Source organism: Dermacentor variabilis, chromosome 9, assembly GCF_050947875.1.
Source record: "Dermacentor variabilis isolate Ectoservices chromosome 9, ASM5094787v1, whole genome shotgun sequence".
Lineage (NCBI taxonomy): Eukaryota > Metazoa > Arthropoda > Arachnida > Ixodida > Ixodidae > Dermacentor > Dermacentor variabilis.
This window is the reverse complement of record NC_134576.1, coordinates 145,633,822-145,649,902: the sequence shown is the minus strand read 5'-3', so window position 1 is coordinate 145,649,902 and position 16,081 is coordinate 145,633,822. Positions and strand designations below refer to the sequence as shown.

The window sequence follows — 16,081 nt, the reverse complement described above, 5'->3', positions numbered from 1 at the left end:
AATACATGCTTTACATCAATGATGTAGCAACCGCTTTAGATAGTTCTGCTAAGATAAAACTCTTTGCAGATGACTGCTCGATTTTTGCGCCGGTATCTTGTTTAGAGGATCAGATTAAGCTCAACCGAAACCTTCAGGCGTTTTGGTGTTGGTGTGACAAGTGGGAAATGCGAATTAATTTTGATAAGACCACATACACGCATATCACTGCAAAAAAGAATATTTTTACTTTTCAGTACGATATTCAAGGCTACAATCTAGTTAATGTTCCTTGTTTCAAATATCTTGGTGTCTCTATTTCGCATGATTTAAAATGGCACAATCAAGTAGAAAGAGTGTGCTCTGCGGCACAGAAGAAATTGGGTTTTTTAAGAGCAAAACTGGGGAGGGCAACAAAAGATGTTAAACTGCTGGCTTACAGATCTCTTATTCGACCATCCCTGGAGTATGCGTTAGTAGCATGGGCGCCCCATCAAAAGGTAGTGTGGGCCAAAATAGAGAAGGTGCAACGCCGGGCGGCGCGCTTTATTTGTTCGAAATATAGAAGGACAGACTCAGTTTCGGCGATGTTAAAGTCTTGCGGTCTTGAATTATTGGAAGATCGGTGCAAGAAGCAGAGAGTAAAAACGTTATTTCAAATAATTCACGGCGAACTAAAAATTAATAAAGATTTGTATTTAAAACCTCCAGGCAAACTGAGCTCCCGCTTAAATCATAGTGAAGCTATTCAACCGTACTTGTCCCGAACCAATGCCTTTCGTTGTTCGTTCTTCCCAGAGTCAATAGAGCTGTGGAACAAGCTGCCTGCAGAAATTGTTCGCAGTTCTGATACTGCATTGTTTACAAATGCAATCAAGGTTCTTTACTAAAACTGTACCATGTGGATATCATAAAGTGTTTTTCTTTTTTTTTTCTCTTTTTCCTTTTTTTCTGTTTGTGCGCGTGCGGCAGCTGGTTGAACATTTGAATACATGTCTTACAGTCTGTATATCGTATCTTGTATTGTATCCGTAGGACACTCTAGTGCATGTGAATATTTCTTTTGTATCTGGCTGTCTTGTATGAACGCATATGTAACATCCCTCCCTGTTATGACCCTCAACTGAGGGTTGACAGTATTTCTAAATAAATAAATAAATAAATAAATAAATAAATAAATAAATAAATAAATAAATGACATATATGTAAGTCGTGCTAAACAGTATATCGCCGCTGCGATAATTTCGGGGGGTGTCAAAACCCTCCCCTGGTTATGGCCCTGGCAGTAGCTGCAAAGAATTAGCCCCTTCCACCACCAGAAAACTGACTGGGAACTGTATGTGCACTCTCAAAATTTCTGTGTACCAGGCATACCATGAATAAAATTACGAGCGACAACACCCGCCTGCGGTCCCACCCTCCCTCGGTCAAGTGTGAGCCCGGATTCAGTTCCGGATCGATACCCCGCTTACGACACTGTCAATGCTTACATATTGTGTGAAAAGAATATATATATATATATATATATATATATATATATATATATATATATATATATATATATATATATATATATATATATATATATATAATTTCTGAACAAATTAGAAGTTATGCTCGGATGACTTTGTCTGCATTTTAAATTTGTGCAATCACTGTAGCAGTCCCTCAATTACGATAAGGGAAATTATAATTTCCCAATAAAGTTTGATATCTCCTTAATTAAATCACTGCAGACGGGGAGAGAAGGTGGGTGCTGTATCTAAGCCCATTTATGGAAGCTGAAGAGACTGAAGTGGACTCCGCTCTTTCATCTTGTTCTCTTAGGGGGAAAAAGTCATTTTCCCGAAAGGGGTGAAAGCGTCGACAGTTCACGCTGAAAATCAGTGCTTCTTGGTCGGTATTGAAGTACAGCACAATGGAACAGATGTTACCAATACTGTTTTATTGCATATAGAAGTTCCTTGAAGTTGAGACACGACTAGCCGTAGGTTATTATCGAATGCAGTACAGCACCAGCTCTTCAAGCTTGACAACATATGCAACGCTAAAAAAGCTGTTATCAAGGTTTAGTGCAGCATACACAGAAGCAAAAAAAAAAAGCAATTGATGACAATGTCAGACGAAGATGCCAAGTGAACGCTTGTAATACACAATTTCACGGTAGCCGTGAGCGTTCAGACCATCTGGGAGAACTGGAAAAAAAAGAATAAATGTTGTTATATCAGCTCTAAAAAATATTGTTCACCTGAGGCAGCATTAAAATACATTAGTGCAGTTGTTGAATGGTTCAAATGTGCAGCTGCCTGCTGTAAACATGTTCCACCCCTGTAAATCTGGGTGGTACTATTTTTTAATGGTAATACATTCGTTTGATTTCCAACAAAAAGGGGATTATAACTGTTGTTTCATCCATGAACTCGACAACCATTCCGCATCATTATGTCGCTGCAAAAGCGCACCAAAATCTATTGTGCGCCAATGAGAGATGCTTACTCTGGACCACTGAATGCAGAAACAAATATGTTGATGACCGTTATGAGGAAGACCCCGATGATTATGACATTGTTGAACAGCTCCGCTCTCCGCTGCTGGTGGGTCTTGTTGATGTTGTATCGGCCGTTGAATATCAGGAGTATCCCAACCATGACCTGCATTGTAACGTTCAGGTCACTGTACACCATCGACCGTACATCCACAACATGGCTGGTTCAACCTTCCCTTCAAGCACTAGAGTGAAAAGGTTTAGCACATCATAACTTACACTAAAAGCGGAATTGCTAGATGAGTTCTGCACAGTGCTATAACTTGAAATAGGATAATTGAAATAGAGGCATTGAAATAGAATCAACAGATGAATGCTGTGCAGAGCCAACACAAGTTACTGAAATATATATCTACTGATATCTTCTTGAGAAGACGTGGTATGTACGCGCACGAAATTTCTACATATTTCCTGGATGAGCTTTCTGTCTTTTGCAGAGTCCACGTTGGTACGTTTTAAGCACGGCCGGAGCACCTGAATGTCGCGAGCAGCAGCAGCCTTTTCTTTTTTTCAATGTACCCAGCAGGAAGATAGACTAGGTTGCTACAGAGCAACCGGTGTTGCCAAATCGTTTAAGGTGCGAGTTTTCTAGAAATGGTGCTCAAACCGAGAGAATTTGTCTATCATGATGTTCTACGTACATGTATGGCCATAGGCATTACGACAAAAAGAATAAAGGAGCTGCAATTACATGCGAGACCATCATCGCACAAGCAGGAAAAATTGTAGCTGCGCACTTATTGTGTTCCTAGCACAAAGTTGAGGCGAGCACAGGGCAAGCCTTCATCGCAATAAAAAAAAATAAAAAAAAAACACGCCTCCCTCCCGCACCAGCCATTGCCGCACCAGTAGTGCGGGATTTTCACCAGCCAGGCTATACAATGGAAGTTTCATCTCAGCAGCAGCAGCTGTGATCACGCAACGGCCTGCGCAGCGAAAGGCACGCAGAACGTCGCTTATAAGCCGAGCGTTGGCGCGTATTGTACCTGCAGCGCGATGGAGAGAGCGACACAGGCGACGGTGAGCCCGTAGAAGCGGTTCGCCTCGGGCCCTTCGTGCAGCAGATGCTTGAGCTGCGACGCGTTGGCCGTGAGCAGCGCGATGTCCATCATGCCCTGGGCGATGCTCTTCTTGGTGGCGTACAGGTTCATGTCCATGCAGCGCACGCGCTTGCCGCCCGGGCCGACGGGCGGCGTCACGAAACCCGGCTCGGCCGGTGCCTCCGGGCTGCCCTGCGGGAAGGGCACACTTCAACGCGCGGCTCGGACGGGCCGTGCCTGACGCTGCTGTCGAAAGTCCGAGAGCAAAGGACAGTTCTCATCAGCGCGTAATTTGCAAGGTTTGCTGCTACGTAAAGGAAACATAAAAAAAAAAAAGCGTGGGTGGGTCTGGGGGGGGGGGGGGGTCGGATTGCCGCGACAATACACCCAGTCAATAATTGACGATAATAGTTGAAGTAGCTATATAGTGGAAGCTCTAGATATGATAAGCCTTTTCAGGACTTACGGCGCTTATATTTCAGCACCAGATTACGCATAGTAATTCTGTCGGGATCCTCGATGTGCGTTGTTACATATGCTTGACGCTTCATGAATTGATGAAGCTTTTAATGCCCATCCAACGACGACAACAACAAATATTGATACGTTCTCCTTGATTTGCTGAGTTTTCTATTCAGCGTCGGACGCAAGTGGCACTTTATGGAAGGATATGCATCACAGTCTTAATTAAATACAGCTCAGTCAACCATCACGTCTGCAGGAGGAGAAACGGAAATTACCGCGCGTAAAGGCCGTGCGTTAAGGTATGCCGTCCAAATTATACCGCTGTATTTGTGCTAGAAATTATTCCTCTGAAGTATTCATTTACAGGCCGTCTCGTAGGCGAAATCACCGAGTTGAAACGCCTCTCGCTGGTCGACGTGACACACCGCGATCAATCGCGCAAAAGCGGCGCGAATCCGAAACCGAAACCTCGACAAACGCGTGCGTTTGTTGTCTGGGGAGTTGCTAGGGGATTTCTAGGCGACTGAGGGTCTCCTAGGGAGAGAACAGGGAATTTGCGTCGCATCGCGCACAGACAGGTCGGCGCCCACGCGGCCGCTCGAAACTCCGCATGAGTCACGCTCCGTATTCGATGCTCCCAGCAGGACGACACCAACCGCCGCACGCCGAGGACGGCTGTGGTGCGCGAACTCTACGCAGTCTCAGGGCCGCGTGCGGAAGCCCGTGTCTGTGTGTTCAGCACAAGTGCGGCCAAACGCGGCCTGCCTGTCGGTTTGCGCTCCGAAACACAATGGATCTGTTCGCTGCTGTCAAGAAAGGTAGGATAGAAAGAAAAAATGAGAGAAACGAAAAAAAAAATAAAAAGCAAGTCCGCGAGAATGACGTTGGGCAAAGCGCGCCGCGTATGCCTCTACCGCACTTTTCTATGTCATCCGTTATATGCAATGCTGGCGGAAGCGCGGCCGCCTCCTTAATTTGGGTTCATACGTTAATGCTTGTGGCGTTTTATTTTATTGCCTTTCTTATTTTTTTTTATTCGTGCGTCTTTCTTCATGCTCTGCCATCTATATCGCGTGCTTATATCGGCTTTTTCATCCGCTTTCTTCGGTGCTGGTAGGTCACATACCTTCTGTGTTCGGTGTTCTGTGAGCGTACGCGCAACTTTTAAATTGTCGGTCACGCTCACTACTCGCAGAAAGCATAGATCACTAGCTTTTATCTCTATGCATTCTTTTCTCGGCTTTTCGAGTTCTTTAGCAGAGCATGTCTGGTGCATGGCTTTTATGCCATTCAAGGCAAAGTACGCTTCTCTCATATTCATGTTCGCATTCCTCAACGTTCAAGAGATTATTTCTCTCGTTATTCCATTTTCAAGCAATGGTCATGTTTCTTTTCTTTCTTTTTTAATGCAGATCCCGCTGTTCTTGACCGTGGAGTTTGGTGCCATACACAAATACAATTGCATCACAAATGCAAAATGCGCATTAGTGCTAGCTGCCAGAGCTATACAGGGAAAGAGGTCAGTCGAGAGAGTCCACGTTAACTCGCGGACGCTTTAGCACAACTTTAGCTGTAATGTAAAAGACCGGCCACAGTCGGTGCACGCATGTGAAAGGCAACAGCCGCGTTGAATTCAAACTTTGCTCGCCGCAGAAGTGCAAGTGCGAACCTACGTGGCAACTCGGCGATATGTGCGACTTCTACAATGACGACTACATAGTTTCTTTTCTTTTTTTTCGCACCAAATATTTAAAAATTGCCTACTGCACATAGCACAATTCTAACCCTTGAGCTGAATTATTCAATGAGGCGTACACTCTGAGAAATCAAAATATGTAATTGAATAATTAACAAAGTTGCTCTAATTAGCTTCTTTATGTGTACTATTTCAATCTATTAATTGTAGCTAGGGATTCTGAAAGGCATATCCACTTGTAAAGAATTGTGAGGATGGCGCCTGTTTCGAGATATGCGACGTCAAATGTGCGGTAAAAATGTGCTGTTGCTGATTATTTACTTTTTTGAGTAAACGCTGTTTTGTGCATTAAAGCACAACAGTAACTGGAACGCCAGTGAATTTTGTCGGACATTTCGAACATTAATAATAATAATATGTCGAAACTGGTGTAGTCGCGATAAATCGCTCCAAGTGGACACGTCTTGCGAACTCACCGGCTACACAATTCGTAGATTGAAATCTGTGACGAAAAGTAATTAATTAAAGTTAATTAGTTTAATATGTTATTTATTCAATCAGGCACTTTGATTTCTTGTAGAAGTAATGGGTCTACTCATAGTGTAATTTAGCTCAAGGGATAGTGGATAGTGCCACAGGCATTTTAAGAAAATATTATTTGGTGCATAGCTATAGCTATCGGCGTTTGACTCGTGCGCAGTAACGTCGTCATACGCACGTGTGCACGACGTCGGCCCTCGTACACCCGCCCGATGCATATTTAGCGCAGGTGCCTACTAATTAACCGCCGCTGCTGGTGACCAGTCGATCCTTTTAGACGACGGATGTGATTTCCGGCGCACAAGCCGAGCCGGCGCGCCAGCGCACGCATTCAAAGAACACATCAGTGCGTGTTTCACAATTTACGCAGTCGTGCTACAGATTGTACGTTTAGAGATTGCGTGCTACGCAGTCTTTACAAGTCTGCTATTGTTGAGGAATGCTGTTGGGGAAGGAAGAAAATGAGAAAGGATCCTCAGATGCGCATTTTTTGCGCATCTGAGGATAAGCTATCTATCGCCGTGACTTTTGGCAAAACTGCTGTTGGACCGAGCGCCTGCTGCTCGACCGTCGACCGCGCAAGCAGCAGGCGGCGCTGCGTGCGGGGACGGGACGCGCACCGCGCGCGGGCCGCGGTCTCGCCTAATTGCGCCCACTTCCGGCTCGAGCTCTGCGGAGTCGGCGGCGAGGTCGAACGCCGGCTTGTGTCGCTTCCGATCGCTGCGCGAGGCGACAACGAAGGCGGGCGCCGCGTGGTCGATACGTTGACGAAGGAGGCGTGCGCGCGCCTGCTCGCATGTGTCGCGCACCCAGGGTTCGTGCTGTCGTCGCTCGAGCAATTTATGCGACACACCGATTTAAACGGACTCTAAAGAGGACATATTAATACGTGAAGCTGGATTGGAAAATCATGCATACGCCTCTCCAAAGCGGTTACCGTGAGCGGAGAAGGACAGCCGCGTGACGACGCCACACCGCTCTCCAATGAAGTCGTGTGTACGCTTGCGCTGGTGTCCTGCTTTTTTGTTAATCGACCAAAAAAAAAATAGAGAGAGAGAGAGATCACGTTGCACGCTAAAGGAATCAAGGACTAAACCTGCAGCAAGCTCTTGCAAGCTCTACAGCCCATACGTTGAAGCCCCACACGTTGAGGCCCATGGGCGACGTCACACCGATTTGCCGACGCGGCGTTTAAAGGGGACGGCAGTCTGGCAATCAACATTTTCCCGCAAAACGCATGAAACTGTCATATTTAACGCATTTGCTATCTAAATTGATTTAATATTGATCTTTATTGTATATGACAGCCGGCTTATGTTCTATAAAACTGAATCTAAGCTTTACACCTCACGGGTGCTCTCCGCGTCCGCTGAGCCGATATCGATCAGCTTTAATTGTCACATTTAATAGAGAAATTTGATAAGCTGTCTATAGCATATACATTATGAAGATTCATTACTTTAGAGAAACTAATACCGGCGTCATATGGAGCATTTTCGATCGCGATCGAATAGCCCGACCGGGACTGGCTCCCATGCCGCAGCCTGCGCAAACGACCCAATCGCGATCGATAAATTCCACCCAGATGGGGCACAATTGCGATAGAAAATGCACCGTGTAACACCGATAAAAAATCTTCACTTCCCTGGCCAAATCGAAAAAAAAAAATAGAATAAAGGAGGGGGGGATATTAGTGTAATCCGTCATATGTGCAACGGCCCAGCGGAAACAGGCCTTATCGCAGGATTGTCATGAATTTCTGAAGCGGACAAAATTGGTATATTTTAATCTACTCCGAAGTATATCACTGATTTGTTAATACGTCTCTCGCAAACCTGCCCTAATGATTTAAAGGTTTCACTTAAGCTTTATAATTTACAGCACACGTCTGATTTAGGCAGCCATGGCGTATATGCAGTTTGCACAACCTCGATATCTGTTCTTGATGCGAAGTTGCGGAGCGATAAACTTGGTAGTATCTCTCTATAGAATAAGATATATTACAATTTTCTGGCAATTTTTATGAAGAAGAAATATTATACCACATATATAAAGGTGTTTCTCGATAGTCAGAAAGTAAACTACATCTCTTAAATGTAATAAAGTTCATTCAAATCGTTTCAAAGGTTCTCTTTTGGAGTATTTACACGTTTTACACGTATTCGAGTAGGTAAACCCGAGTTGGCCCATGCAAGGGACTCCGTAACAGTTTGGTGACGTGTCTTGCGCCCCTGGATCGGCATGTGTACACGCCCTATACGGTTTCGACCACACCCCACGCGGTGCCTTCGCGCTCGAGACCTTAAAGACACTCCCACGCAGAACCTTTACCTCAATCGCAGGGCGTGAAGAACTCCAGACCGGGCTTTAAACTTGCTTACAAGCGTACTTTATGTTCGGTATTCGAATTCATCTTTTCTTCTTTTTTCCTTTTTCAGCGCAATTAACATGGCGTTGTCACGTCAGACAGAGCCCCACGCTAGACTTAATTCCGGGAGACACGTTATCGGCCATGTCTATAGCTCGTGATGTACCAGCTGCTCTTTCTTTTTTAGCTGCACCAATTGTTTTTTTAATTGCCTGTGGTATACAGCACGATTCTAACCCTAGAGCTAAATTATACGATGAGGCAGCCCATCATTTCTACAAGAAATCAAGATGCCTGATTGAATAATAAACGTAATTACACCAAATAACTTTTTAAGCAATTATGGTACATATTTCAATGTGCGAATTATAGCCGGTGAGTTCGCAAGGCGTATCTACTTGGAACACGTATTCTCAGGACTGCACCAGTTCCGAGGTATTCAGTGTCCGAAGAAATGCTTTGGCATTACAGTTATTTTCGTGCTTCAGTGCATGAAACAGAGTTTTGATAAAAAAAAAGGTAAGTGGAACAGTGCATTTTTATCGCAAGTTTGACGGCGCATATCTCGACACCGGCGCAATCTTCAGAATTCGTTCCAAGTTGAATTGCCCTGCAAACTCACTAGCTACAATTTTTTATGCAAGAAAGGCTAGGCGTACAGACGGGACACAAGAGAAGTGGACAACACGAAAGTGACGCACTTCTCTTCTCGTGTCCTGTCTGCACGCCTCACCTTTCTTGCATAATGAATCCTAACCAACTAGCTCAGCTTTCTGTCGTTCTAAGCTACAATCCGTATTGAAATATGTGATGTAATTAAGTACGTTTGATTAGTGCAAATGCGTTAATTATTCACTTAAGTATCTTGATTTCTTGTAGGCGTAATGGCCGCCTCATCGAGTAATTTAGCCTATGAGATAGAATTGTGCTGTCTGCCACAGGCAACGTAAGAAAAAAAAAAATGGCGCAGCTAAAGAGGAACACCTCAAATAGAGCTTCGTTAATTTTCTGAGCGAGCTTTATTGGCTTCACTCGACCCGCCTATGTGAACACCTGCTTGCAGCGCCGAAGCAGTCACGTTGTGCGCAGGCCTCAAAATACGCTGCACGTCGCTTGACGCGCCGCTACACGTGGAGGTGCCCGGTTTTCGGCGGTGGCGATTCTCGTACCAGGCCTGTACCTATCGAGGTCGCTGGAATGACTGAACAATTGTGGTTCCAGATTTGTGTTTGCCGACCATGGATGCACACATATTAGACATGTATCGACTAACTGGGATATCGCTGGTGCCAACGCAGATCTGCAAGGGAAGGGCACTTGTCTTATCGTCACCGCAGCCCTGACGAAGACAATCGTAGAAAAGTCGACTCCAGCGAGTATAGCGACATCGAACATGTTAAGACCAGTGTGGATCACTCCATCTTCATGTGTCCCGCTTCACTTCCATATTTGAAGCGTTCCTCTTCACATTTGGAATCGCACTTTCCTTTATGCGGTAAGGTTGACATTTGGATAAAGGGACATAGGTTGCTTTATATGTTGCTGGGGTTAATATTTATTGCTTCTACAACCAAAAACGCAATAAACACACACACGCACACACGCTGCGAATGCAGTAGATCACTTATCGGAAGAACTCCGAACAATGCGTTTACATGTGCCACTATTACAAGGAACAGTGTATACGACTGCAGTACGGTCGATCGGCGGTTCTCTACGTGCACCCAACCACGCCTACACATGCCAGGTGTGTTCGAAAAGCATCGAACCTCCTTCCTTGCTGCGTAAATCAATGAAGTGCGGGAGGCCTCCTTCGGTGGAGGTGCGGAGGGGACACTCGGGCGCATGCGGTTTCCGCCTACAGAAAGCGTCAGTTGCTGGCCGTCGGCCTATGAGCGAGCACACGCATAGTGAACGCTTGTCGGATTCCAGTAAGTTGCAAAATGACGGGACAACACGAGCAGCGCTTTTGCATCAAATCTTGACAAAATCCTTGGCGATGTACAAGTGGAAGCCATAGACGAGATTCAACAGGCTTTCGGGGACGATGGCATGAGTACCTCACAGATAAAGAAGCAAAAAAAAAAAAAAGAAGTGGTACAGCCGCTTCAAAGATGGCCGCACACCAGGGGACAGCAAACCGCGTTCAGGCAGGCCCCCAAGAAGCCAAAACGAGAATGTCATTGAGAAATTACGGACTTTGGTCGTGGAGGACCGTCGCATCGCAGTCCGAGAACTTGCGAACGAGATAGGGGTAAGCATTGGATTGGTACATTCAATTTTGACAGAGGTTTTAGTCACGAGGAGCGTGTCCGCGAAATCGGTTCCGAAAACGCCAACAATGGAGCAGAAGCACCTCCGCATAGAACTCGCACAGGACCTGTCGGACAACGCAAGCAGTGACCCCAATTTTCTGAACACTGTGATCACAGGCGATGAGTCGTGGATTTATGGGTACGACCTAGAAACCAAGATGTAGTCATCACAGCGGAAACATCTGCCATCCCCGAGGCCAAAAAGAAAGAAAGAAAGAAAGCACGGCAGGTCCGCAGCAATGTCAAGTGCACGTTGATTGTTTTCTTCGACTGCCGTGGGGTGGTGCATCATGAGTACGCACCACAAGGCCAAACCATCACAAAGTATTACTACCAGGAGGTCATTCGTCGCCTTCGTGATGCTATGCGGCGCAAACGACCGGATCTATGGGCGGCAAAAACTAGGCCGCTCCATCTGGTCACGCACCCGCCCGTTATACACATTCAGGCTTTCTCTGCCAAACACAACATTCTGTAGTTCGTCAGCCTCCCTGCTCTGCTCCCCCAACATGGCTCCCTGTGACTTTTGGTTATTTCCCAAACTGAAAATGCCGCTGAAAGGAATCCGATCTGAGTCAAGAGAAGACATGCGGAGTGCGACGGTCAGACTCATCACCATTCCGAAAGACGCGTTACAGAAGTGTTTCCAACAATGGCGGGCACGATGGGAGAAGTGTATGCATTACCAAGGAGACTACCTTGTAGGGGATTAGGGTCTTGTGCCTCCTAATCAACAAATGCATTCCTGCAGGCCAAATGATTGACACTTTTTGAACACACCTCGTAACATGCCATGGAGTCGCACAACTATATATGCCTAGCTGCGTCGCGTAAGCTAAGTTTATCGAAGGCCATGCAAGTTTCTCGTTCGGGAAATGCGGCCGGTCTCCGCCTGCAAACTCGGCTCGGAGTGCTCACGTACGTGAAGAGTGTACATGCTGTACCGTGTTTACGCTGTCGCGTGGCAACGCGTGCACACACGCACGCGCACCTGCGAACAGAGCCAAGACTGCGGTGCCGCGTGCGCCGCCGGGCCGCCGTCTTGCTTTTCATAGAGCACGCGTAATTGAAGCAGCGGGCGCGAGGCCAAATCAACGAAGCGGTTGCGCTTCTCGCGTTCATCGCAGGAGGGAAAGAAAATAGGAACAACAATAAACGGGAAAGAGAAAACTGGAGAGCAGAAACCCGCCGGACCGGGTTAGGCCGGCCGAAGATACTTGGCTCGCACACCAGGAGACATTCCCGGAAGCCTCTTCTAATCTGAGTGGATCGAGACTTGTTTATTCATTTATTGAACATTTTACAAGGTGACGAATGTGCGTGAGCGTGTAACCTAATGACATAGGAAGGACACCACTCTGGAACGTGCGGCATGGGGGAAGGAAACATTCTCTACTCAACTCCGAATGAAAAAAGGCGAGCCGAGAAACTGCGGCAAACGAGGCTCCTTGTGCGAAACGAGATAAAGAAGAGTGCAGGAAAAGAGGACAGGAGCTGCAAGTAAGCATAAATTGGATCCCGATCAGAGCTAAATGAACGTTGTTCATAAGTTCACTCGCACGTGGCAAGCGGTCTTCTGCGAAGCACTTTGCAGACGACATTTGCTCTGTGGGCACGCATTTACAGCCACACTACTTGCAGGCGACCGTGTGCAACACAGCGCCACGTGAGTTGCTAATTGGATTACGCGGAAGACTGCGAATGACGGCCGGCAGCTTCGGGGGATACGTACCGCAAACGCGTTGTCCTCACGCGCACGTCACGGAAATCACACCGGCGGCGAATACACAACCTTAAATTGGCGCATGTGCGTGTTTGGTTCTTTCATTTAGGTTGAATGTCCTGCTGGGTTAGCCGCAGCACACTTATATTACTGTATACGTCCATCTGCACCGAGCACCATGGTGACGTTGCACGGCTCGTGGTTTTATGGCGCGTACACTTGCTCTCGGCCGCCACAAAACAGAGCAAATTTAATTCTTAATCTGTACTATAGATACCCAGGGAGTCTTATGGCCGACGAGTTTTCTGTATAGTGCATGCTTATTACTCATACGGATGAAAAATACAAGGGCTTAAGAAATGTACTCTGCCGTAGTATGCACTTATCTAAACTGAGTATCTCGTAAACTGAGTGTAGCAGACGACGCTTGTACAATAACGCACCGGTATAAGACAGCGGAGAAGCGCGATCTTCTGGCCCTTTTGTACACGGCAACGATGCACGCACATACGCATATGTAAGTGTGCCACTCGCCTCCCGCTCGATGAGGCGCCTGTCCGGCGGCTCTCGGACGTCTTCGGACATGCCGGCGCCAGCCATGCCGTCACCGTTGACCAGCCTCGCCGGCGGCACTCGCTTGTACAGCACCACAACGTCGTCGTCGCTACCGCTCGTGCGAATTGCAGCCTCCAGCCTCGCTTCCCTTGCGGTCACCGCGGCTCCGCGGTCACTCGCAGGGCCGCTCGGAGTTTCAGCACATGTGTAATTCGGCCGAGCAGCCTCGTCTTACCACCACCACACGCGAAAAGCGCGGCCCGCAAAGTGTCCCGGTGGAGCAAGCCCCCTCGAATAGACGACCTCCTCCCTTCTACGCTGATGGAACAACGGGCGTTGCTGACGGCAACAGGGGTGCGTCGGCTGCTCGCGGCGCTGACTGGCAGAGTCGTTCGATGACATCAGTGGGAAGCCGCTTAATATTCGAACACTCTTTGTCACATGTTCTTGCCAATTAGCCGACGTTACTGCCGTCTATGCGTAACACCTAACAAAAAGTGCGCGTTTAGAATTTCATTAGTAAGCAAACACTTGTTTTTTATTTTATTGCAAGGTGGCGCGACAACTTGTAAGTTTCAATTTTGAGCGTACTAGCGCGTCGGTCTGAGATGCATGTGGCTTGCCGCTTGCGGACGCACACCGCGATAGGGAACGTGGGGAGCGCTTGGCCGTATCGCTAAACGACGCGGTACCTAGACGCGGCCAGGCGTTCCCCTGACGTTTTTCCCTAGAGATTCGTCAGCGGTTGGCGGGTGGTTCGAACCTGCAATGTCCTTCGCAAATGCGGAAGCGGCAGCAGGAAGCTTGCCCTCAAAAGGAACCTTCAAAAGGAAGTCGTTCGTCCTCTTTATGGGGGCACGAATCTGATAGAAGTATACGGGGAACTGAAGGGCACGTCTCGTCACAGACTGCAACACCACGACGTACCTTGTGCTAAATTTTAAAATTATGCAAGTGCCGCGCAGCTGGACAGAACCAAGCAAGGTAATGTTTGCCGTCGCTTGAAGCAAGTAAGCATATTTATTTGTATTTCGCTTATTACATAATTAGTTATTAATCAACTCCCTTAAATATAATATCAAGAGCAAAAGTGCCAAATAGAAAATATTATAGAACATCCTGAAAAATTCCTCCCCCCTCCCCCGATCCAGCTTTCTGTTACTCAATTCATACATGTCACATAAATCTTCTCTCTTTTTTTTCCAAGCCTGAAAGAAAGCCCGCGCAACACGAAGTGCCGCACGACTAGTCGCGTTGCATTTCAGCTAACTTCGCAATGAACCAACTTGGCAAGTATTGACTTCTAATGAGAGATTTGTGAAGCGTTCTAGGAAACATTAATTCAGCGGCTTCTAGTTCCTAACTTGGTACATTATCATTTTTTCTGCGTCCTAAGATATCCCGCGAAATACGAACAACAAAAACAAGCAAAAACACGCTTGCGCGCCGCGATTGCAGGGCTCTCGAATGTGCCGCGAAGGAAGAGCGCACTGAGCCTCGCCTGCTCTTGTCGCTGACACGAACCGCCGCCAGGCGAGCGCATCACCTGGCGTCAATCGCGCAGCCAACGGCTACGTCGCGGACGCCTCGCATATAAGCGGCAGCAGTGGACAAAGGTTAAGACTTTCAATTGTCCAGTTACCGCTCTCAAGCTTAAAAAATATGAAACCCGTGCACGAACTCTCCACAGGCACATTATATGTGATGTTACGTGTCTAGCATAGGAAATTAAGCACCCATCCGGCCATTTCTGAAGTAAAGCATTGCCAGGAACAATGAAAGAAGTGAGCCCGCCACATAACGACAGACTTGCAACAATACCAAACATTCAGACCGTTCAGTGCATTTCCCTAGAACACTAAGCACAGATTTCCAGCAAAGGACCAATAAAAATTGCCTCAATATGTGTGCGACACGTTCCAAACACTTCTTTTTCATCGGTTCATCTGCTTTTCATGAGCGCGCTTACACACAGGGGTTCGAGAGTACAGCGTCAGTTTTAAAAATAATTAAATTGGGGGTTTTTAGGTGTCGAAATCACAATCTGGTTATGTGGCACGCCGTAGTAGGGGACCCCGGATTAGTTTCGACCACGTGAGGTTCTTTAACGCACACCTAAATCTAAATACACGCGCGTTTTTGTATTTGTCCTGATCGAAGTGTGGCCGCCGCCGCCACAGCTGGGCCGCCAGCAACCTCTGCAGCAGCGCTACGCCATAGCCATGCACTGTATAAGCTCCATGGATTATACTCGGAAGAGTTACAGAGGAAATAAAATATGCATAACTGACTAATCAACGGAAGTTCACTAATTAACTTTTCAGCTAACTACTTTAGCGCGCTTATGGGAAAGCATGAAATCAAGAAGCCAGTGATCTCACAAGGCACATCCACTTGGAAATAATTTTGAAACTAGCATCAGTTCGTGCAGTTATAGCCGTATACTATAGCGTGCTGTCCTTAAATTTCAGCGTATATCTTCTCGAAGTCAGCAAGTTGCTTTCTCAGCTCAGCCGAATTTGCCTGATATTTCGATTTTCAGCTACAGCGCCAGTCAGAAAAGGCTCTCATCCTGTGCATGGTATAATCAGTAACGGAAGCACGTGTGCATTATTCCGATATATTTTTTTTTTACTCTTCAATGTTACCTCCAAAAGCTAATAAAGATAAGAAATAGGCGAGTTACTCTCATTGCAAACATTCAGCGCGGGACCAAGTGTCAAAAAAAAAAAAAAGACGATTTTTTAGTTCTCATTTTGCATTGCTTTGAATGGTTGCACCGCAACTATCCCGCATATGCGCCATCGTCAATTGAATGCTGAGCCGTACGACTGTACCCATTGCAGAGAACCGAA

At 46.7% G+C, this 16,081-nt stretch overlaps 1 protein-coding gene across 1 annotated transcript; it reads right to left on the bottom strand.

Moving 5' to 3' along the window:
- Window positions 1-1,903: 1,903 nt before the first annotated feature.
- Window positions 1,904-13,610, bottom strand: LOC142557754 (ninjurin-2-like). The gene is made up of 4 exons (XM_075669835.1): window positions 13,206-13,610; window positions 3,511-3,756; window positions 2,476-2,630; window positions 1,904-2,174 (listed from the first exon to the last, which is right to left on the bottom strand). Exons 1-4 carry the CDS (start codon window positions 13,269-13,271, stop codon window positions 2,138-2,140), a joined length of 504 nt encoding a protein of 167 aa, XP_075525950.1. The 5' UTR covers window positions 13,272-13,610; the 3' UTR covers window positions 1,904-2,137.
- Window positions 13,611-16,081: the final 2,471 nt, after the last annotated feature.